The sequence below is a fragment of the Nyctereutes procyonoides genome, unplaced genomic scaffold (assembly GCF_905146905.1).
Source record: "Nyctereutes procyonoides isolate TBG_1078 unplaced genomic scaffold, NYPRO_anot_genome, whole genome shotgun sequence".
In the NCBI taxonomy this organism is placed as follows: Eukaryota; Metazoa; Chordata; class Mammalia; order Carnivora; family Canidae; genus Nyctereutes; species Nyctereutes procyonoides.
The window spans coordinates 1,109,238-1,135,032 of NW_026575136.1; the positions used below are offsets into that span (position 1 = coordinate 1,109,238).

At 39.4% G+C, this 25,795-nt stretch overlaps 1 protein-coding gene across 1 annotated transcript in view; it reads left to right on the forward strand.

The window, feature by feature from the left end:
- The window catches only part of LOC129495535 (thrombospondin type-1 domain-containing protein 7B), a 741,731-nt gene that overhangs the window by 314,603 nt on the left and 401,333 nt on the right, over positions 1-25,795 (forward strand). The window contains exon 7 of the mRNA XM_055303120.1: positions 23,868-24,059. Within this exon, the coding sequence (XP_055159095.1) occupies positions 23,868-24,059 (192 nt within the window). The remainder of the gene's footprint in view (positions 1-23,867; positions 24,060-25,795) is intronic.

Sequence of the window (25,795 nt, forward strand, 5' to 3'; positions counted from 1 at the left end):
AGCAGAGAGATACCCGAGACAGAGATGGGCTGTTCCTGATTGGTAGGTGCCACGTTTAATAAGCAAAGAGAACTTATGCACGAGGCTTGTCTTTGGGTGGCTGCAAAATGAGTAGATTTCTGAGCCTGCCTGCCAAAATGTAAAATTTATATAAAGGCCTCAAGTGAGTTCGGTCACATATACTGTCCATGTGGTCTCACTACCACATCACTCGGGCTCCTGGAAGTGAAGAAGACCAGCAGAATGCGCATTTTGAGGACAGAGGACAGGGTGAAGAGCCTCTATTTGCCTGGATCCAACTCAAAGGTCATCCAGCAGCTATGACTTCTCCGTGACCTGTGACACTCCATCCATTATGACTAGCTCTTATAGTGTCCCATAGCCAACCCCTCCCCCACCAATGTGCTCTGAGCAGTCAGTAAGGGGTTTCACTACCATGGAGGTAGCTTCTTTGGCAGTAGTGTGGCTGCATTGGAGGCAGATGTCAGATGCCACAGTAGTGATATAGGCACGTGCAAGAGAAAACATATTAAGAGATTGATTCTTAAAATCAGTGACGACTGTTTCCACTGAGAGCCCTTGTTCCAAAGTCCTCTAGCCTGAGGGTCAGATCACTCAGGGTGTCCCCATTTGATTTAATAAAGATGATGCATACTCTGATTGAACACATAACATTCTATTTGGAGAACTACACAGATGCCTCCTTGTGAAGTAGAATAATGTCCAAGGCCATCCTGTTTGGGACGATGGCCTTGGACAGGCTTTTCTCATTAGAGACATTTCACTGTTCAGGAAGGACGGACTTGGTTGACCATCATTCAAGGCTTGCTGGTAGATTTAGTAAGGGCTTCTGTATGTGCTGTAACATCCTCCAGGTCAGAGGTGGGAAGGCAAAGATGGCACCCAATGATCCTATCAGTGGAAAACAGAATGTGCTCATCTGGCCTTGGGAAGGGTGCAGTTGGCAATTGCTAATATGGGGTGGATTTTCTCCTGTTTTCAGGGAAAACCCAGGGTGTAGCAGCCCAACCACTCAGGTGGAAGCCATGGCCAAAAGTTTGTGCCACATAACCACTGGGTCCCTTTCAGGGCCACTTAACAAGTACCTGGCAGCCATACCCAATCAGTGCCAAACCAGCCACTCTCCTTTAATATGACAGAATGATCGTATAGTTCTGGTGATATACATCCCATATTTCTTGTACAGTTAAGTTGGCTCTGTCTAGTGTGATTTTTATGTTCCTGACATAGGGCTACCCATGTGCTCAGTGTCCATGACCCAGGGTAAGCCACATGAACCTGTCCTAAATCTGAGCATAGCTACCCATGGCTTTGATGGTGTACTTTCAGGATGCTTCTGGTCAGCAGTTTGGTGGGCTGCCTGTGCAGTTTGATTGACAGTAAAAGAATACCCATGCCCAGAGTTACTGGTAGTGTGTGGCATGAGTTTCTGGATCATTAGTGGTGATATCAGATGAATTAAAAGTATTAGTTCTAACTTACTGTTCCTTAATGTATTGCTTTAGAGTCTTCCAATCCTCTCCCTGTAGTGGCGATACCACTGTGGCAATCTTGACAAGCTGCCCACATACTTAACAGTTGTATTGATTCCTTTGTTGGCCACATGAGTGGGTCCACTATAGAAAGGTTATTTCTATCAGGTGCCCATCTTGTGACTAGATACCATAGAACCAGTAGAAGTCTAAGGCCACAAAGACAAATATTTGATAGAAACTTGTATAGGAAGGCCTCCTTCTATAAAAATTATACCGGTGGCCTGATCCTTAGATGTTAATGTGGCTGCAACTTTAGGAGTGTGGTCTCGTTGTGCATACCACACCTGTTAGCTGGAGGAGGCAGCATTGCCAGGCATGAAAAGATGGATTTGGGATGATAGGTCAGACCAGACCCTTTCCTTCCCCCCTCTTTTATTCCAGCTATATGGTGCATTTCAGTAGGTCAGTGTGCAGCAAGACAGTGTAATCCCAGTGGAGATTGAGTAGCTCCTCTTTCCCAAGGGGTGCAAAGTAACTCAGCCATCCCATTGCAAATTCTAGTAAATAACTCCTTTCTCAGGCATGATGGAACTTGGTGTTCTAAGCAACACAGCATGTTGATCCACAGTGAAAATTGGAGCAGTGACTGTTTCCCAAGACTTCCATACCTTTACGGTGTTTGGTGCCTCAGCAAAGGTCTCCAGTTAGGCATATGAAACAACAGGCTCTACTGATTGATCATTCAAATGTCTTAAAGCTTGGGATAGTACTTTTAGTTCACCAAATCAAGGTGGTTTTATTTGTTATTAATTTAATCTGTTGTTTTAGTATTGCATTTTTTTTTTCGTTCTACCAACCCTACTACTTACAGGTTATAGGAGAGAGGGAACCTCTATTTAATAGCCTATTCTTTTGCCAAGTCTTGCACATCATGACCTTTGAAATGTGACCCCTATTCCCTGTCTTTTCAACAAGAGCATCCATACATTGTACTCTTCTCTAACCCCCTAATGGTGGCAGCCTACTTTGCACAGTGACAAGGGAAAGCTTGGATTAGGTCTGTTGCAGTGTCCACACAAACCAGGATATATTTAGAAACTTCACTCAGGGAGGCAGAAGCCAATATAATCAATTTATCAATCCTTCATCAGTTGGGAACTCAGGTGGATGGTCTCAGACTTCTTTGCCACTTGCCTTGGACATCATTGAAAGCACACAGGGCCAGCTCTTACTTCATTAATCAAGTCACTGTATTTCAAAAGCAATCTGGCATCCTTGGCAATATGTCATCCACCAGGCACTGTCGTAGCCACTCTTTCTGTGCACCTAAGCTGCTGTATCAACTGAAGGGTCATTTGCTAAGGCTTGTACCTGAGCAGAATATCAGCTTTCAGATTGCTGGGGGGGGTGTCAGTATCATATGAGCTGGAATGAGGAAGACAGTGAGGATGCCTCAAGCTCCTGTAGGAGAATTTAAATGTCTTCCCATATATCCTGACCTCACAAAGGTTTATCCATACAATCATCTACTCCTTGGCTTCCTGTTGTCCAATCAGTAGGGCAAATTCCTTTAGAAGAGCCCAACTGACAGTATAATGCGTTCACAGCTCCAGCTCATGGATGTTCACTGGCCAAACTGCCCTAAATTCAGTTCATTGGCTGCTGAGTTTTGCTCTTGTGTCCATCCAGATGGTGTCAGTGCTGGGCTGAATAGGGACCACAATCCATGAGGACAGATTGCCTCCACAAGACCCATCTTTATTGCAGACAGTGGGAATTTCCTCCACTCCCTCTCTACAGGCCACAGGGGCACCACAGGAATAAGGACAGGGGCATTTGGGGTCCTACATATTCTACAGGGCCTATTAGCACCCACATTTCTAGAGATAGTGGGCTGGTGGACAGAGTTCTCCTCTGCTACAAATATGTTTGTCAAAAATGGGTTTGAACCATGGCAGAGGTGGGTTGATGGAATAAGTTCTCAACCTACCCTTGATAGAAAGGAAATTCTTCCTTTGATATGCTGTTCCTTCAAGAGAGGTTCTACCTAGAGGAGTTCTGTATGCATTGTTAGGAGCTTTTCCTTTATGGGGGCATTAACAGGTTTTTTATCCCTTCCAGAGCTAGGTCCATAATCCTTGGGGAATTCTCTCCTTTTATTCTTTCTGCCAAGATGCCTAACCCATACCTTCCAGAGTCATGGACATATGTAACTCAAATGGTTGCTCTGCTTGAGAAATACCCAAGAGCTCTAATCTGCTTCACTTGAGTTTTGTCTTCACAAAGGCAGCTTGCTACTCTGATTCCCACTTCCTTATGTGTCCTTTCTTTACCAGGTAGTTTAAGAGATGGAGGCATTTTGTCAGGTGGGGAATACAAGTTTTCCAAAACTCCCAAATCTCTAGAAAGTCTTGGGTGGACTCACATTTTTTAGAGGTTTGATGAGCTTGCATTATATCAGTAACAGATTCTGGGACAAACATGCATCTCGCCTGACCAGATAACTTCCAAAAACCTTATGGTGGTTCCTGGTTCTTGAATTTCTGTGGGTTAACCATCCATCCTCTCCCTCACAGATATTTCAGCAAAGCCTGCAGAGTGTCCTGCAGCAGGGGCACGTCTTCACTTGTTAACATTATATCATCAATGTCATAGGTCTTTTACTAACCTGGGGAAGGAAAACAGGGACAAGTCACAAGCTACCATCCCATGACATCTGGTAGGTAACCTTGGGGAAGCACTTGAAAAGTCCATTGTTGCTCCATTCATGTGAAGGTAAATTGATCTTGTGATGGCCTGAGGTATATTGGAAAAGGCATTTGCTAAGTCCAGCACAACATGGTGCACTCCTATGACCCTGGAAAAGGCATTTAAAATAGTGGCAATGGTGGGCACAGCTGCATGGATAGGGGACATTACCTTGTTCAATTCTGGGTACTTTGAGAAAAAACTTGGTATTTTTTTTACCAGCCATGCTGGGATGTTGAAAGAACTATGTACAGGACATACAACAATCATTCAGTGCACTTCTTGGATGGTTTCTCCTATCTGTTTATGCCCCTAGGCTATTTATATTGTGTAACAGTTACAACTCTTTGCGGGGTAGCGGGCTTACTGGTTGCCAGTTGACATTTCCCCTTAATACTGGTTTGATGACTTTAACCTGCAAGCAGAATTCAGTGATAGAGGTTTGCAAAGTTTGACCTTGTAAAACATCAGCGCCGAATATATTCTCTGGCATTGGGGAGATAAAAACCTCATATGAGGGGAGAGTTGAGAGAATGTCCAATTTGCAGTGTCAAGAGGACCTTCCTGACTGTACCTTTTTGCCCTCCCTATTGATGGCAATGAGGGCCAGAAAAGTTCTGAGGGTTACCATGTATTAGAGTATGTATGGTTACCGAATCATCCATACCTGTCACCTTTTGCGTATTCCTGGAGGGCTAGTGAATACTGAACTCAACATGAAGTCTCCAGTCTCCTCCAGTGGCTCTCACCTGGAGGCAGGCTTGGTCTGTATCCTATTCCCAGGACATGGGAGGCACTCACCCCAGATAGGACTGCATCTGTGAGGCCTCTGCTGGAGCAGGACAGGCATCATGGATGGTAGGGATAGATGGGACATATCTGAACTGTTGTCCAGATTTTAAGGCTTTTCAAAGGCTAACCAACACAGCATTAGGTTGTCAGTCTACCTGACAGTTTACATGAGGTCCCTGCATCAATGAAGTCAAACCATATCTGCTTTCAGGTTATTTTTACTGGACCCTTTATAGCCAAGTGGGCTAGTCTCTTGGTATTCTGAGCTCTCTTTCTGTCTTGGGTCTTCTCCGCAGCTCATATGCATTCCTGGAATTTGTCACTTTCCCCCAGTCACCAATGAATTGCTCAACATTATAAATATCTCGTCTTACAACTGGGCTCAGCATGTATATCAGTGTCTCATACCAGGTACTGAGGGCAGACTGGGATATCTTAGTTTTCATTGTACTGAATGTGGCTTGAGAAGGTCTTCAAAGGCAAGTATGTAGATGGCCTGTCTCATTCTCAAGTCCCTAAGAATTTGTTGTACCACCCTTATAGATTTCCCTCATTGGGCCAAACCTCCCTGCCTGGTAGAATAATCCAGTGTTGAAGGCTATCTCAAGGCTATGTTTCAGGGGCAGCCTCTGAGAGAGGGGAAGGTTAAAGGAATGCATATTCCAAAGACAAAGGAGGGAGTAAAGAGACTTTGATTGCCTGGGTCCAACTCACTGGCCAACCAGTGGTCGTATCTTCTCAATACCTGACTTTATAAAGAACTCTCAAAACCTAACAATATGAAAACAAACAACCTGCTTTTGTCAGTTTTGGCTACTGTATCAAAACTGGACTAGGTGGCTTAAACAGCAGACATGTATTTATCACAGTTTTGAAAGTCCAAGATGAAGATGCCTGCATATCTGTTATCTGGTGAGGACCTGTGTGCTCTTTCCTTTTCTTCTTATAAGGACACTAATCTCATTATGAAGGTCTCAATATCATGAAAATCTAAACTGAATTTTTTCCTAAAGGCCCCACTTCCAATACCATCACATTTTGGGTTCAGTATATAAATTTTGGAGGGACACAGACATTCAGTGTGTAGCACAATCCAGTTACAAAATGAGTTAAAGACTTAAATAGACATTTTACCAATGAAAATGTAGAGATGACAAATGAGCACATGGAAAGATATTTAACATCATTAGTCATCAAGAAAATGTAAATAAACATTTCAGTGTAATCTCACTGTATCTTTATATGAGTGAGGAAAATTTAAAAAACAATACGAAAAAATATGGTCACATCAAGCATCTGTAAGGACACAGAGGAATTGGAAACTCCATACATTGTTGATGGGAAGGCAAAATGGTAAAGCCATTTTGGAAAACAGCTTGACAATGTCATAAGAGCTACACTTACATATCACCCAGTGTTACAATGAACACCTAATTATTTATGCACCCCAAATGAAAACTTGTATTCATGCAAAAACCTATGTGAATAAATTCATAATCACCAAAACATGGAAGCAACCCAAAAGTTGTTTAGCCAGTGAATGGATAAACAAAATATGCTATATCCAAACAATGGAATGCTACCCAGATTAGAAAACAATGTTCTTGATACAAGCAGCAACATGGTCACCCCACAAATGTACTTTGTTACAAAGACTACATGCTGTATAATTCCATTTTTATGACATTCTGGGGGTGGAGGGGAAGCAAAACTATAGAGACAAAGAACAGATCAGTGGTTTCCAAGGATTAGGATTGCAGGGGACAGACTGACTCCAGAGGGGCAGCACAAGGATGTGTTTGTATTGCGTTCAGAACAGTTCTGCATCATGATAATGGTAGTAGATAGAACAAGCTCTATGAATTTGCCAAAACCCGTTGAGCTATACAATACAGAGTGCATTTTATTGTATGTAAATTTTAAAGTTTGTGGATAATAGTAAATAATGAAAAAAAACACACACTGGCAATTTTTCGTGTGCGAGTACCGTAATGAAGTTCATGTCCCTTGATTTCATTTTTCCATTTCTCAAAATTTAGTCTTAGGAAAGCAATCCATGTTATGGTCAGAAATATTCTTTACATTGTAATGTGTCACAGAGAAATTGAAAACATCTTAATTGTGCAATTATAATAAGGTAGCTAGGGGATCCCTGGGTGGCTCAGTGGTTTAGCACCTGCCTTTGGCCCAGGGCATGATCCTGGAGTCCCGGGATCAAGTCCCACATCGCACTCCCTGCATGGAGCCTGCTTCTCCCTCTGCCTGTGTATCTGCTTCTCTCTCCCTCTCTGTATCTCTCATGAATAAATAAATAAATAAAATCTTTAAAAAAAATAAAACATGATATTAAAAAAATAAGGTAGCTAAATAAGTTATATTTCTTTTTTACAGGCTTTTAAATTATAGATTATAAATTATAGATTTGTACCCCTTATGTTTAATTTCCTGCAGTAACCTTTCTACAGAAAGAAATGATCATTCTTTACTGCTATATTATTATTTTACTCTATTGTCTTACCCAGTTTAACTTAAAAACATTGATTTTCAAATATTTGCAAACTTCTAGATAATCTGAAGTACTCTCTAATGGTATACCATGTATGTATTCAAGCTGGTCCAGATCCTTTCCTGAATAGCTAGATATAAAAATAGGTAGATAGATAGACATAATGAATAATATCATCTCTGCCTTTATACTCATTTCAATTCCTCTTTTATTTTTTTAGCTAAGACAAAATTAGGATGGAGAATAGAGATAGTATCTTTGATCCAAATCATTTTTCTATTTAGGCTGTCCTTTATCCCCATTTTTACCAATAATAAAAAGCCACATTATATATAAATAGTGCTTTGCAATTTCCAAAGTATTATTTTGCATTAGCCTCTTTGATCTATCACCAGACCCAATAATATAATCAAGGATGATAGCAGTGCCCCTCCTACTACTTATACAAGGCATCTGAAGCCTAAAAAAAAAGACTAACAGTTTTGTAGGGCCACATTTTGGTCAGGTGTTAAAGGCAGAACTCAAATCCAAATGTCACAATTCTTTGTCTAATATGATGTTCTTTATAAATCACTGTTTACTTCAAGATTTTCCCTTTTGAAGAACCATGCCCTACATTACATATTCCATTGTTAACATTCTAGATTCATATTTTAAAAGATATAGAGAATATCTATAAAATTCTCATGACAGAGTTTCCATACTAAATGGATGGTAAGCAGATTGTGTTGTGAGATTGGGCTTTGTGCTTTTTTTTTTTTTCATTGTGGACAAGACCACCCCCCTCACACACAAAAACCCTGATTTCTGAGCTACCCACTGTGTCCAAAAGATCAATATTACTATACCTTGAATGCAAACAAATAGTACAAGTTGGTACCCTAAAATGGCATTTGAAGCTCTTTTCACGAAACAATAATCCTGAAAACCAGGCTTTCCTATGCAAGAGCTAGGCATATGGGAAAAGAGTGTTTTGTAAATTCCAAATAGCTCCCTGTAGATATCAAGATGAGAGGCCAAAGCACTCCATACAGCTTTAGCATCAGCCGGAATTCTACATTGGCCTGGGCCAGAAAGGAGGAGCCTAGTGAGGACGGCAAGGGAAAGTATACAGATGAGCGTCCCGGCCCCTCCCTTTGCAAATGAACTGTTGGGCTGTGAAAATGAAAACTATGGCTGTTTCAGTTAGGCTAAAGGTAAAGCAAAAGCAGATGGACTGTTTCCTTGCTTGACACTTTGGGAAGAGACTTTACACACAGGGTTCCCTGCACCCACATATAGGAAAGGGGCTGCAACAGTGAGACAGTGGTATACTGTGTTTAGGCACAGAATGGACACCACAGCTAGTTACTAACCACCCTCCCAACCTGGTCTCTCTGGGCCTATTTAGGACATGGGGGCATCTCAAAATCCCTGTGTGCCCCACTGTGGGATGTGGAAGTGTTGACTGTCCCAGGAAACTGGAACTAGCTTGAAGTCAGGTCCAGGTGAGTATGATGTATGTGGACTAGAAAATCAGAAGCTATGTCAGAGACTCTAGAAAATAGAAGCTGCATCTTTAAAAACTAGGTACTGAAATACAGAGACCAAGTCAATGGGAATATGGCAGTAGGAGCTTTAAATAGATATATTTATGTTTCCCTATCCCTTCCTGACTCCTTTCTGTCTTCGACTACCAACCAGAAATTGGGGCATGTGAGCAAATTGATGTTATTTTCTAAGGTCCAATTTTGGTAGATGTCAAAACAGTACCGGTTGCTTTCTCCTGGAATATGTGACTAGACCCAAGGAAATGTGCTGTTTCAGTGCTAAGACATTTTGTCAGATTTTAATTTGTTTTTTATTTGAGCAATTTTCTGTTTAATTTGAGCAAGTTTCTGATCTTTTCCATTCTCTCTTACCCTGAGTAACACTTAGTACAGTACTCATGACCTAAAGGTATTGTAATCCTCTATGCTTGACTCACTCCCACTGGATCAGCTTTTGTGTAGCCACATACATAAATTAGTCCTGACAATGAGTAGAAGATAATGAGTGTCAATAAAGCATCATGTTTAAGAAATGGATTTTAGAGCTAGGTTGCCTGGGTCCAAATTCAAGCTCTACCATTTTACTTGTTTGTCCCTGGGCAGGTTGTTTTACTTCTCCAAGACTCAATATGGTTGACTCTATGATGAGCATAATAATAGTTCTTACCTCATAGTATTGTTGTGACATTAAAATGAGCTGATAGGGCAGCCCCAGTGGAGCAGAGGTTTGGCACCGCCTGAAGCCCCGGGGTGTGATCCTGGAGACCCAGGATCGAGACCCACATTGGGCTCCCTGCGTGGAGCCTGCTTCTCCCTCTGCCTGTCTCTCTCTCCTTCTCTCTCTCTCTCTTTGTCTCTATGAATAAATAAACAAAATGTTTTTTTTAAATGAGCTAATATATATATAATTCACTTAGTGAATGGCATCTATTACATATGGTACATGTGTTTACTATTTTTAATGCTTTGAAAATTAAATGAGTTAACAAATACATGTAAAATGTAAGATTGTTCTGGGCACATTGTAAGTGCTATGTTGATATTATTTTATGTTGGGTAACTTGATTTAAGGGCTCAGTTAGGCTTCTGAATAAAGAGCTCACCTGCCATGTGGATGAAATTTCAGCAAACTTCTGGCTTCTGTAAACATATTTATCTTGGAAGTATTATTTTCTTGTTTTTAGCCAATATTATTTCTTACCTAAAGTATTTTCTTTTAGCAGCTCTTTGAGTCTCTGCCATTTATCTTAGCCTTTACTCTTATGTTCTCTTTTTTCTCTTTTATTAGCTATTAGAGTTTTTTTTTACTTTATGAGTATACTTATATCATTATTATATATTTTGTTTTTGCTTGTGTTTGTCTCATTTATCTAAACATACATTGCTCTGTTTTTGCTGAATGTCCCTACTTTCCTCTTCCTTTTTTTTTTAATCGAAGTTCAATTTCCAACATATGGAAATACCCAGTATAATTATAATTATACCCAGTATAATACCCAGTGCTCATCCCATCAAGTGACCTCCTCACTGCCCATCATCCAGTTACACCATCCCCCCGCCCACCTCCCTTTCACTACCCTTTGTTTTTTTACCAGAGTTAGGAGTCTCACATGGTCTGTCTCCCTCTCTATTTTTTCCCACTCAGTTTCCCTCTTTCCCTTATAATCCCTTTCACTATTTCTTATATTCCCCATATGAGTGAAACCATATGATGTTTGTCCTTCTTTGATTGACTTACTTCACTCAGCATCATACCCTCCAGTTCCATCCACATCGAAACAAATGGTGGGTATTCATCCTTTCTCATGGCTGAGTAACATTCCATTGTATATATAGACCACATCTTCTTTATCCATTCATCTCTTAATGGACACCCAGGCTCCTTCCACAGTTTGGCTATTGTGGACATTGCTGCTATAAACACGGGGGTGCAGGTGTCCCAGCATTCCACTGCATCTGTATCTCTGGGGTGAATACCCAGTAGTGCAATTGCTGGGTCATAGGGTAGCTCTATTTTTAACTCTTTTAGAACCTTCACACAGTTTTCCAGAGTGGTTGTACTAGTTCACATTCCCACCAACAGTGCAAGAGGGTTCCCCTTTCTCCACATCCTCTCCAACATTTGTGTTTCCTGACTTGTTAATTTCCACCATTCTCACTTGTGTGAGGTGGTATCTCATTGTGGTTTTTATGTGTATTTCCCTGATGGCCAGTGATGCGGAGCATTTTTTCATGTGCTTGTTGGCCATGTCTATGTCTTCTTTGGTGAAATTTCTGTTTATGTCTTCTGCCCATTTTATGATTGGATTGTTTGTTTCTTGGGTGTTGAGTTTAATAAGTTCTTTATAGATCTTGGATACTAGCCCTTAATCTGATATGTCATTTGCAAATATCTTCTCCCATTCTGTAGGTTGTCTTTTAGTTTTGTGGACTGTTTCTTCTGCTCTGCAGAAGCTTTTTATATTGATTAGTCCCAGTAGTTAATTTTTGACTTTGTTTCCCTTGCCTTCATAGATGTATCTTGCAAAAAGTTGCTGTGGACAAGTTCTAAAAGAGTGTTGCCTGCATTCTCCTCTAGGATTTCGAATGATTCTTCTCTCACATTTACATCTTTCATACATTTTGAGTTTATCTTTGTGTATGGTGTAAGAGAATGGTCTAGTTTCATTCTTCTGCATGTGGATGTCCAATTTTCCCAGCACCATTTATTGAAGATCCTGTCCTTTTTCCAGTGGATAGTCTTTCCTGCTTTGTCGAATATTAGTTGACCATAGAGTTGAGGGCCCATTTCTGGGTTCTCTATTCTGTTCCATTGATCTATGTGTCTGTTTTTGTGCCAGTACCACACTGTCTTGATGATCACAGCTTTATAATACAGCTTGAAATCTGGCATTGTGATGCCCCAGTTCTGATTTTCTTTTTCAGTATTTCCCTGGCTATTCGAGGTCTTTTCTGATTCCACACAAATCTTAAGATGATTTGTTCCAACTCTCTGAAGAAAGTCCATGGTATTTTGATAGGGATTGCATTGAATATGTACATTGCCCTGGGTAGCATAGACATTTCCACAATATTAATTCTTCCAATCCATGAGCATGGAATATTTTTCCATCTCTTTGTGTCTTCTGCAGTTTCTTTCAGAAGAGTTTGTAGTTTTTAGGGTATAGATCCTTTACCCATTTTGGTTAGGTTTATTCCTAGGTATCTTATGGTTTTAGATGCAATTGTAGATGGGACTGATTCCTTAATTTCTCTTTCTTCAGTCTCATTGTTAGTGTATAGAAATGCCACTGATTTCTGGGCACTGATTTTGTATCCTGCCACACTGCTGAATTGCTGTATGAGTTCTAGCAATCTTGGGGTGGAGTCTTTTGGGTTCTCTATGTACAGTATCATGTCATCTGTGAAGGGGGAGAGTTTGACTTCTTCTTTGCCAATTTCAGTGCCTTTTATTTCTTTTTCTTTTTTTTCTTTCTTTTTCTTTTTTTTTTTTTTTTTTTTTTTTTTTGCCTGATCACTGAGGCTAGGACTTCTAGTACTATGTTGAATAACAGTGGTGAGAGTGGACATCCCTGTCATGTTCCTTATCCTAGAGGAAAAACTCTCAGTTTTTCCCCACTGAGAATGATATTTCTTGTGGGTTTTTAGTAGATGGCTTTTAAGATGCTGAGGAATGTTCCCTCTATCCCTACACTCTGAAGAGTTTTGATCAGGAATGGATACTGTATTTTGTCAAATGCCTTCTCTGCATCTATTGACAGGATCGTATGTTTCTTGTTTTTTTCTCTTGTTGATATGATCTATCACATTGATTGTTTTATGAGTGTTGAACCAACATTGCATCATGGGGATAAATCCCACTTGGTCATGCTGAATAATCTTCTTAATGTACTGTTAGATCCTATTGGCTAGTATCTTGTTGAGAAGTTTTGCATCTGTGTTCATCAACACAACATTGGGCTATAATTCTCCTTTTTGGTGGGGTCTTTATCTGGTTTTGGGATCAAAGTGATGCTGACCTCATAAAATGAGTTTGAAAGTATTAGGTCCCTTGATATCCTTCAGAACAGCTTTAGTAGAATAGGTGTTTCTTAAGCACTTTTTAAAGATTTATTTATTTATTTATTCATGAGAGACACAGAGAGGCAGAGAGGCAGAGAGGCAGAGGCAAAGGCTGAGGGAGAAGTGGGCTCTGTGCAGGGAGCCTGACGTGGCACTAGATCCTGGGTCTCCAGGACCACTCCCTGGCCTGAAGGCAGCGCTAAACCACTGAGCCACCGAGGCTGCCCATCTTTAAAAGTTTGATAGAATTCTCCTGGGAAGCCACCTGGCCCTGGACTTTGTGTCTTGGGAAGTTTTGATGACTGCTTCAGTTTCCTCACTGGTTATTGGCCTCTTAAGGTTTTCTCTTTCTTCCTGCTCCAGTTTTAGTAATCTGTGGTTTTCCAGAAATGCATCATTTCTTCTAGATTGCCTAATTTGTTGGCATATAGCTGCTTATAATACGTTTTAAAAATCCTTTGTATTTCCTTGGTATTGGTCATGATCTCTTATCTTCCATTCTTGATTTTATTAGTTTGAGTCTTTTTTTTTTCTTTTTAATGGTTTATCTATCTTATTAATTATTTCAAAGAACCAACTCCTGGTTTTGTTGACCTGTTCTACAGTTCTTCTGGTCTCGATTTCATTGAGTTCTGCTCAAATCTTTATTATCTCCCTTCTTCTGCCTGGTTTAGTTTTACTTGCTGTTCTTTCTCCAATTCCTTTAGGTGCAAAGTAAGCTTGTGTATTTGAGTTTTTTTCCAATTTTTAGAGGGAGGATTATATTGTGATGTATTTCCCTCTTAGGACTGCTTTTGCTATATCCCAATGATTTTAAATGGTTGTATCTTCCTTTTCATTAGTTTCCATGAATCTCTTTAATTCTTATCTAATTTCCTGTCTAATTTCCTGGTTGACCCTTTGATCTTTTAGTAGGATGTTCTTTAACCTCCACGTGTTTGAGTATCTTCCAAATTTCTTCTTGTGATTCAGTTCTAGTATCAAAACGTTGTGATCTGAAAATATGCAGGAGACAATCCTAATCTTTTGGTATTGGTTGAGACCTGATTTGTGCCCCATATGGGGGTCTATTCTGGAGAAAGTGCCATATGCACTTGAGAAGAATGTGTATTCAGTTGTGTTCAGATAGAAAGCTCTGTATATATCTGTGAAATCCATCTGGTCTATTGTATCATTTAAGGTCATTGTTTCTTTGGTGTTCTTAGAATATCTGTTATTTGCAGAAAGTGCCATGTGAAGTCTCGTACTATTAGTGTATTATCATCTAAGTATCTCTTTACTTTTTGATTATTGATTGATATACTTGGCAGCTCCCACATTAGGGGCATAAAAATTCATGATTTGCAGTTCTTTTTGTTGGATAGACCCTTTAAGTATGATATAGTGTCCCTTTTCATCTCTTACTGCAGTATTTGGGATAAACTTTAATTTATCTGATATGAGGATTGCTACCCCAGCTTTCTTTTGAGGACCATTTGAATGGTGAATGGTTGTCTAACATACCATTTTCAGGCTGGAGGTGTCCTTAGGTCTCAAATGAGTCTCTTGGAGACAGCAAATAGATGGGTCTTGCTTTTTTATCCAGTCTGAAACCCTTCGTCTTTTGGTGGGATCATTTAGCCCATTCACGTTCAGAATTACTATTGAAAGATATGAATTTAGTGTCATCGTAATACCTATTCAGTCCCTGTTTTTTTGGATTGTGTCTTTGGACTTCCTCTTTTTATTTATTTATTTATTTATTTATTTATTTATTTATTTATTTATTTATGACTTCCTCTTTCTTTTACAGGGTCTTCCTTAATATTTCTTGCAGCGCTGGTTTGGTGGTCACATATTCTTTCAGTTTCTGCCTATCTTGGAAGCTCTTTATCTCTCCTTCTATTCTGAATGAGAGCCGTGCTGCATAAAGTATTCTTGGCTGCATGTTCTTCTCATTTAGTACCTTGAATATATCCTGCCAGCCCTTTCTGGCCTGCCAGGTCTCTGTGGAGAGGTCTGCTGTTAATCTGATATTTCTCCCCATATAAGTTAGGGATCTCTTGTCTCTCACAGCTTTGAGTTTCTCTTTATCCTTGGAATTTGCAAGTTTTACTATTAAATGTCAAGGTGTTGAATGTTTTTTATTGATTTTGGGGGGGAGCCTCTCTATCTCCTGTATCTGAATGCCTGTTTCCCTCCCCAAATTTGGAAGTTCTCAGCTATGATTTGTTCAAATATACTTTGTGGCCCTCTCTTCCTCTCAACTTTTCCTCATGGTCTTTCTTTTTTTTTAAGATTTTACTTATTTATTCACGAAGAACACAGAAAGTTAGGCAGAGACACAGGGAGAGGGAAAAGCAGATTCCACATGAGGAGCCCGATGAGGGACACAATTCCATGACCGGGATCACGACCCAAGCCAAAGGCAGACACTCCACCACTGAGCCACCAGGCACCCCTCCTCATGGTCTCTTAATTGCTTTTCTTTTTTTTCCTCAGCTTCCTTCCTTACCATCAAGTTGTCTTCTATGTTACTCACTCTTTCTTCCACCTCATTAACCCTACCACTTAGGACATCCAGTTTGGATTGCATCTCATTGAATTTGTTTTTAATTTCAGCCTGATTAAATCTAAATTCTGCAGTCATGAAGTCTCTAGAGTCCTATATGCTTTTTTACAGAGCCACCAGTAGCTTTATAACTTTTCTTCTGAATTAGCTTTCTGACATTGAATTGAAATCCATATTCTGTATCTCTGTGGCAGAGAGTACTGTTTCTGATTCTTTCTTTTATGGTGAATTCTTCCTTCTAGTCATTTTGCTCAGTGTAGAGTGGCTGTATGAGCTGGCTGAGTCAAGAATATCAACCCCGTCCTAAGTCAATTCCACCCTAGATGATTCTGACAAGGTCAGAGACCAGAAAATGAAAAAGAACTTCAGAACAAAATAAAACAAAAGACCACTAAAGTGAAAAACTTTAAAACAAAGTAGTAAAAGAAAAAAAAAATCCCAAAGAAGAAGAAAAAATAAAAATAATCAAAGAAAAGTAAAGAGGAAAAAGAGAAAAATGGGAAGAAGGGGTGTCCTGGGAGATGGTGGTGGTAAAGAAGTGGTGGTGGAAAGAGAATGTAATTGATCTGAGAGGTCCTAGAGGATGATCCTCTTGGTTATGAGTCTATTTTGTTCTGTATGTTTCAGCTCAGTCTCAAGTTTATGTAAACCAGCAATACTTGTAGAAAGCCCCCAACATTGACCACCAAAACATAAACAAGATAAAAGAGGGGGGCAGAATGGGAATGAAGAGAGGATATAATCTCACAGAATGAACCAGCACAGTGTTCCACTTGGTTCTGGGTTTATGCTGGTCATGGTTTAGAAGGTATTAACTTTGCCAGTGTAGAACAAAATGAGGCAGAGAAAACAAAAAACACAAAACAAAAATACATATCTTGTATATCTCCCAAAATTAAATTGAATATGTTGAAAGGAATCCAGAAGTGAAAAATACACGTAAGACCTATAATTGTAGAATTATGAAAGGAAAAAAAAAAACTTAAAAATGAAGAGCTGGTAAAATATTGTAATTAAGGTGGGAAAAGAGAAAAAAAATGGAAATTTATAGTCTGATATAAAGAAGAGTTTTATTGGAAAAAGGAAAGAAAAAAAATTCTAAAAAGGGGGGGACCCTCTAGTTGTGTATACTGCATTCTCTGGCTATTGCCTCGGTCCTGGAGCTTCCCAGCCTGCTGGGTCCGGAGCTCGCCCTTCCCCTGTCCTTATAGCTGGTCCTCTGGGGGCGGGGCCTGCGGTGCTACGTCTCAGGTGTGCGCACCTGGGGGATGCCCCGCCCCTGCCAGGAGCCGGGCTCCGCGGGCGCCGTTGCTCCCCAGGCCTGTGTCCCCCGCCCCTGCCCCTCCCGGGGTCCCCCGAGGCCCCGGGGTGCGCTCCAGCCCTGCCCCGAGATGGGCCGCGGTGGGGGTGCGCTCTCCCCCGGCGCCCTCCTCTGCTCGTGACCCCGGGACCTCGGGGCTCCCCCGCCCTCCTGCCGGCCTGCCCGACCCCCTGCCGACGCCCTGGAGGCCTTTCCCTCCGGGGCTGGGCCTTATTGTCCCCAGGCTCTCCCCGCCCCCACTGGATTGTTGTTTATTTTTTCTCCACCTTCCTACCTTGTTAGAAGTACAAACCCTTCTCTGGAGCATTCCAGCAGTGCTCTCTTTACATCTCAGGTGGAGTTCCTAGGTGCTCAGGATGGTTTGAAAGTTATCCAGGTAAGTTGTGGGGCGTTGAGCTGAGGACCCTACTCTCTTACTTTCCTCTTCCTATTTGGTCTTGTGTTCTCTCTCTTATTATACCATCTTTCCATTCTGAGCTTTTTTTCATCCACTTATCTTTTCCATTTTTGCAATATTCATCCCCACCCCAAGATGCAATTCCCAGATGACCAATGCCCACCCCTTTGGGCTTATCCCAATATCACATTTGCTGATTAGCTGACAATGGATTGTGTGGAATCCCTTCTTTATGCTTTGGCTGCAGCTAAAAGCAATGTCATGCGGAGTGCAGATGTGCAATAGGAGCCAGGAAGCAGGACACTCTCATAGATAAGAATATAGTTGTAATGTCTAGTAGATGTATTTTCTAGGCCCAGTTCAGACACTTCCCAGCTATATGGCTTTGTGCAGGGTTTGTTTTTAACCTTCCTGTGTCTCGGGTGTACCAACGGTACCTAACAGATGATGTTATGCTTCATATTCAGTAAGCCACTACATTAATGTGGTTAGCACAGAGTATGATATGTTCTATGCTTTCTCAAATATAAGATGCTGCTGTTATTTCATCACAGTTATTTTTGTTTTTAGGACCTTGACAATCTCTAACATCAGGTTTCTTCATTTCTCTATATGTGTCAAGTAGGTAGACAAATACATTTCGAATTGTGAGATGAGTAAGCAGAAATAGTCATTGTATTGCTGGCACTGCATTGTGGCACACAGATTCTGCTTAACCCTTAGCTTTTGTTTTATTTTTTACTGGCTTGAAATATAAACCTTTTCCTTAGGTGATTAGGGTCTCAGTCCAGAAGTGGCCAGGGGCTGGGTACCTTTACGAAGGTAACATTTAAATTTAAAAATGAAATTAAGCACATGTCAATTCCAATAAATCTGCTATGTACTATCAGTTGACATCTTACTCAGCTGTTGGCAAGCATTTAATCAACATTTATTGGCATTCTTTTCTGAGATTTAAATAGGACATAAAATTTTATGACATGTAGAGTATTTTCAATAACTGTTTCATTATTTTCCATAGATAGTATAATAGCATACAAGAGAAAATATCAATAAAGTACCCAGAGTGCATTATTTGAGAGAGAGCAAGATGGTTTGAAGTTTGCATACTGACAAAATGTTGGTCTACTCTCCACTTATACCGTAGATTTGTGAATAGCTGGGTTTCTCTTTTCTTCCTCCATTTTGTTTATAATCCTTTCTCTTCTCTACACATATTATAGGTCAGAAAACTAAGAATAGTAGTTGTTTGTTCTATTGTTATAAAAGATAGATAGGGGCTCCCGTGTGCCTCAGTCCACTGAGTGTCCGACTCTTGATTTCAGCTCAGATCATGATCTCAGGGTTGTGAGGTCAAGCCCCTTGTTGGGCTCTGCACTCAGTGAGGAATCTACTTGAGATTCTCCCTCTTCCTCTGCCCCTTCCCCCTACACTTGGTCTCTCTCCTTCTCTCTCTAAAATAAATAAATAAATCTTTAAAAATACAAAAGATAGATGGTACTTCACAATATTAAGTTCTAATTCCTTAGAGGTCATAAAACAATGTTATAGGATGTAGCATATGGCATAGGTATTGTTTAAATACCAGTTTGCTGCAGGAAGCCCAAATTCTGATAGCTTATTAGCATTAAATTTACATGGTGGCTTGACCAGTAGCCATAGAGTCTACATGAGCTCTTTATACTTTAAGTAGTATTTGAACTGGAAAAAGAAACATTTTCAGGGAATTGTGACTGAATTCAAATGTCAGGAATCTTTCTTTTATCTAAGTACTTTTGCTTTTAGCTGGGAATGGGTAGACAGGAGGACAGTAGTGTGAGCTATGGCCAAGACCTAGTCATCTGGCCATCTATGCCACAGTCCCCAGAATCACAAACAAAACTGAATGATGAATATGACCCTGAAATTTTGCTGTTAAACATATACTGAAAATAAATTGAAAACAAGTACTCAGACATGTACATATATAAACATGTGCATAGCAGCACTATTCACAGTAGCCAAAAGAATGGATGAATGAATTGTAGTATATGCATACAATGCAATATTATTCCATCATAAAAGGAATAAAGTAGTGTATGTGGTACATTATGGGTGGACCTGCAAAGTATTATGGTAAGTGAAAAAAGCCAGACACAAAAGATCAGGAATTATATGATTCCATTGATATGAAATACTCAAAATAGATAACTCTGTAGAGACAGAACATAGCTTGGTGCCTACCAGAGTCTGAGGTGAGAGGGTAATGTGGAGAAAATGTTTAGTGGGTAAAGGGTTTTATTTCAGAGTGATGAAAATGTTTTGAAACTAGGTAGAGGTGGTGGTTGCACAACATTGTGGTTTACTAAATGTTACTGAAGTGTTTACTCTAAAATGGTTAATTTAATATAATGTGAATTTCACCTTGTTAAATTATTAAAAAAAATACTGAGTGGCCACATTGAAGCAGCATCATATTCTATGTTCTAAGTCACAATTGATTTAAATAAGTCTACTCTATGAGGAGAGAATGTGGAGTTTGTCATTATTGATCCTAGGGAGGCTGATGAGGGCTGGAAGCAATTTCACAGTCTTCTTGAAAGATGAATTCAATTTCCCTCTTAAATATATTCTATTTTATTATGACATTAGATTATCAGAGCTTGTGAAAATCACTTTTAATGGCTACGTTTCTGTCCCATGTGCCACTTTATTTTCCATGCTTGCCTGAGATTTCAGTTGGTCTCATTGATCCATCTGAGAAAATGAAAACAGCAAAGTATAAACACTCTTCTTTTGAGATGGATTCTCTCTGTACAATGGGAAGATAATTATACTGATGTAGATGGGCAGATGAGGTTATTCAGGCTCAAGTGCTTTATTTTTGGCTCTTAATGGTTTAGATTCACCAGTCATATAAATAAAATGATCTGGATAATTATAAATAGTTTTTATAGTTTATGTGAACCCGCCTGTGAAGCTGTTGGTTGTTATTTGTACACATATATGAGTGGCAAAGCAAGTATTTTCCATGGCTGTGACATAAATCTCTAGATTTTTCGGATAAAGAAGACCATTAGGTTTTTGTTGCATATATCTTTGCAAACTTTTTTTAAAGCTTTGTATATATTAAGAGTCCCCCATGTGCTAGATGCCTTGCTATGTAGGTCACATAAATGATTTATAGTCCTTAGAATATCCCTGAAATGTCTTATTATTTCTTTATTACAAATAATTGAGGTTCAAATAAGTTAAGTGATGTATTCAGGAGGATATATGGTGCTAGCGTCCTCCTTTATTTTTTTTTATTATTTTATTTTATTTTTTTTAGGATTTACCTTTAGACACTTGACAGCTAGGATACTCTGTGACTAGGTTCCCATTGTGCAGCTCACTCACAAATTACAGACCCTGCTTATGACTAGTGGTTTGGTTTCCCTAAATAAAATCTCATCTGTTTGCTCACATGTCTGAATTAACCTGTATAGACAAGCTATCAAAATGTTCATGGGAATTGACATTTAACTGCTCCGAGGAAATAGGTATATCAGTTTATACGAAAGCTTAGGTTTTAAAAAGCGTTTGAGCTCCTGACATGAATACTGAGGGTGCCGAATGGTGGCTGGGAAGGATGTTAAATTTGGGTCATGGCAAACTTGAGCAATGGGAATTTAAGGAAGGGAGAAAGATGACAGAACTTGTGTGTCCATCTAAGTCATTCAGAACTTTATGTCACATCACTCTTCCAATGTGGGTTTTCTCTTCTCCTCATGCACCTTCCCTATTATCTCTTAAATACATTGTATTTTCCTACCACCATACTTTTATTAATACTTTCATTGCCTGAAGTACCCTCTTTCATTGCCACCAAGTTTTTACCTTTCTATTCTTTTCTGTGTTGAAAGCCTTCTACTATCATGCTAGTCTCCAGAGGACCCTCTATTCCCTGAGCTACTACAGAATTTTCTGTCTGAGACACACCTTTGCAACTTGGCATTTACTTTTGGACTAAGTTTCTTTTGTATATGTTTGTATCTTATCTCTTGTGAATCGTGAACTTGGAGGAGGTAAATAGTATCTTCACCAATTTTTGCCCCATCATACATCTTGGATATAGTACTTGTTCAACAAATAGATCTCAATTGTTTTATCACTCTTAAAGGCAGGGTTTTCTAAAAACATTCATGAAAATATCACTTATAGGAGACATTCTCCTCAAAAAAGAATTGTCATTGGTCAAATAAGGCTGAAAAACACTATCCACCATTTCCACCCAGGGAAATTTACATTATACATTGGCATTTTCAACAGTGAGTATTTCTTCAATAGGAAACCAGTTTTACTACTTTAACTCTGTACTCACAGCTTTCTCCCACTTTTTTTGTAAGAGCCCTACTAATCCCTGTTATTCCTCAGAAATGTCATTTGCAAAACCCTGCTTTAGAGTGTTTTGTATAAGAATTGTGTTAATCATATTCACAAATGTGGAAATTAACTTTTGATTAGATGCAGATTGGGCATTTGTTTGGTCTCCTTGCTTTGATGCTGTAAGGAATTAGATCATTCTAATTACCTATTGGATGCTTTTACCTCCATAAACATAACTTTAAACAAGTTTATCACATGATGATACTTTTGTTCTATTTGTACATAGTGGTAAATAATCCCAAATCACAATGGAAAGGGACTTGTGGTTAAAGTTATATAATGTGGACACAAAGGTTGAAAGCCCATCTGAAATTTTCCCTAAAATATTTATTATTCCCCCTCTGAATGATCTGATGAACTACTCAAACCAAAATAATTATATATATAAAATAACGGGGGATAGTTTTGTTTTAAAATGGACAGATGTTAAGACTTGGAAAGCACTACCCTTCAGCTGTATCGTGTGTGTGTGAGAGACAGAGAATATCTGTGCGCATGTGTTTATGTGTGTAACATATAGTGTGGACTCAACCTGAAAATAGATTAAGACTGAAAAGAGAATGATTGGAACTGGTCTTTCAGCTTGATTATCTGCTAGAATCTCTATTACTTCTCATAATATGCTTGAAAAGTTTTATTTGTACCTCAGGGGCAATGAGCCTGGCCTCATTTGCAAATATGAATGCAGATATTAACAGTGTACTGTCTTCTCCTCCAGGCAGTCTTGCTCACTGTCGGCTGGTTTTATTTACTTCCTCAGCAAAGGAATATCCATCTCCTTGGAATTAGACACAGTGTGGTTAATGGGAAAAGCAGAAGTTTTGGAGTCAGAAAGTTTTAATTTCATTCCCAACTCAGGCCTGTGTGCCCTGAGCAAGTTTTCCCTTCCAGAAACGCTGACTCCTCATCTATAAAACAAAATGGATTAAATCTGTCTCTAAGCGCTTCTTACGAGGCTGGTGCCTGGCACAAAGGAGATGCCCCATAAACACTAGTCCCCTTTGTAGTTATTTTTTGTGTCAAGCATACTATGACAGGAGAATTCCATGAACTTAAAGTCACACAGATGAAACCACCTTTCCTATAGATGCCATTCCACATTATGTGTTGTTACTTCAAACTATAAGTGACATCATTATTCTACATGTCTGTTTTTATGAGGAGACAGTGAGCAGGGCACATGGTGAGAGTTGGACTATTATCTGTAAAGAGTAACACTAGAATTCTAAGAATAGTGAGTAACCTAAAAGAGGATTTTTTTTAAATTATTGTAGTTAGAGATAGAGAAAAGTAACTTAGAAATGATCCCTTTAGTCTTAACATCTGTCCATTGTAAAACAAAACTATCCCCCATTATTTTATATATATAATTATTTTGGTTTGAGTAGTTCATCAGATCATTCAGAGGGGGAATAATAAATATTTTAGGGAAAATTTCAGATGGGCTTTCAACCTTTGTGTCCACATTATATAACTTTAACCACAAGTCCCTTTCCATTGTGATTTGGGATTATTTACCACTATGTACGAATAGAACAAAAGTATCATCATGTGATAAACTTGTTTAAAGTTATGTTTATGGAGGTAAAAGCATCCAATAGGTAATTAGAATGATCTGATTCCTTATAGCATTGAATAGAATGTTCAACATAAATTGAGGTTTTCAGGCCAACAGACTACTCAGGCCTCTGTTTTGTGGAAAACATATACTTATTATACATGGTTGTCAATAGCACGTCAATCATGTCTATCTCTAGCCATCCATGGCTAAATTGTTCCTGGAAAAAGCCCACTTTGTCCCTGTGATGGTTGATAAATGAGAGTTTTGCTGTGGTATCTACCTTTCTAAATGCCAAATGATCTCCTGGCAGGTTTGCTTGACATAAATATTATGAATTGCTGAAGAAACCATCATTTTTCACACTTTATTGGTTTAGACACCAGGTGAAGTCTTCTCAGCTAAACTGAAGTAATAGAGGAAGCAACGAACCTAAATGTTCCTTGGACTGTCCTCAATTGTGCATTAATCAGTATCTGTCTCGATCTGGTTGATTACAGGAGAAGATGTATCAGGGAGTCTCTGCCCAGCATCCCCTCCTCCTGAAAGGATGGCTTGTGAAATTCCCTGCCGAATGGATTGTGTGCTGAGTGAATGGACAGAGTGGTCATCCTGTTCCCAGTCTTGTTCAAACAAAAACTCGGATGGGAAACAGACCAGGTCAAGGACTATCCTGGCATTGGCTGGAGAAGGTGAGTAATAGTAAAGGGTTCAATAGTGGAGTCTATTGCTAAATTATTATTTTTTTTCTAGTAGGCATTTGAGAAAGTCGTATTGTGGAAGTAGCCACATATGGATGATAGCTCTATTGCCTGAATAAGAATTAAGTTTCATTTCCATGTATGCCTTTTGTCTAAAATCCTCTAGTTTATCTAGAATGGATCCCAGGGGATCCCTGGGTGGCGCAGCGGTTTAGCGCCTGCCTTTGGCCCAGGGCGCGATCCTGGAGACCCGGGATCGAGTCCCACGTTGGGCTCCTGGTGTGTGGAGCCTGCTTCTCCCTCTGCCTGTGTCTCTGCCTCTCTCTCTCTCTCTCTCACTGTGTGCCTATCATAAATAAATAAATAAACAAACAAACAAACAAATAAATAATAAAATAAAATAAAATAAAATAAAATAAAATAAAATAATAGAATGGATCCCATATCTACAGGAATTGCCTTAGCCCAACCCCATGTATAGGCCATGGCAGTCAGATGGATGTTATTTTTCATTATACTTTCTTGAGGGGAAAAAAAACAAAACAAAGTTTGATTGACACATATCCAGCTTCAGGTAGCTCATACATTTGGGAATATAATTGAAATATATCTGGTAAAAACAGCTCCAAATTAGAAATCAAGAGACATGGCTCTTAACCAGGAACTGCCACTAACATCGGCCTGATTTCCTGTTCTGTCATGCTGGCATGTTGTGAGAGGGAAGAAGATGAAGGCTCTGAAAATGGATTTGAAGGAGCTAAAATGTGCTATGGAAATGTAAACGGATGACATCAGAAGAAATCGGAGGAGCAGCTGTTTCTATCATTTATAGTGATGGTCTCTGTCCCCAAACGCGCATGTCCTTTCTTTCAGGCTCTCCCTTGGCTTCCTCTGCCTATGACTCAGTTAGAACAGCAGGGTGGTGTGGCCCCTGGCTGTGAGGAGCTCCTTTTGAAACAAGATTCTGTTCTGTGATCCTGAAAAATGGGGCCAGGGTCAAGATGAATGAAGATTTTCATATTCTTAAAGTGCAGTTGCTTCCCACTCTTGTCTTTTATATTTCTGGAAGGAGAAAAAAGTCAGTAGAATTTAATGAGAAAAAATAACAAGAATAACAAAACCAAGGTCACAAATCTTTTTGAGCATTTGGCCCACTGAATAAAACATCATAGGGTGGAAGAGTGGGGGAAAAATCAATACTTTAGATAAATGCCAGTTTTACATGGATATAAAAATATGAAAGAAAAGACAGTAATGAAATTTGATTGTCTGACTCACCCAAGAGTGTAAGGATGCACATCTGTCTGGTTTCCCTGCCAGTGGATAACACATTGTCAGATATTATTTCAGAGTTTAAGGCTGGGCTCTCTTCTGCCAAACTTTAAGAAATACTTCTGGACTTCTCAAATTGCAGTAGAATGTATTGGTTGATGGAGGATGGCTGTCTTAAAATGATTCTCTGAGAAAAAATAATGCTGTCTTAGGAAAAAAGTGCCATATATAGGTAATGTGAGTATAAATGCATATGTTTGACCTAATATCACTTCAAGGTCATGGGCTACTACATGTAACTGGCTAATTTATGTAGTCACCATGTTACTAAAGTAAAAGCAGATTTATTTATTTGGAGTTTATCGCAGAGATACATGATCTGAAGGTGGGAAATAGAATCTGGTTTTATTGTTGTTGTTGATTTTAGTTTTGGTTTAATCAATACATACTGCTGC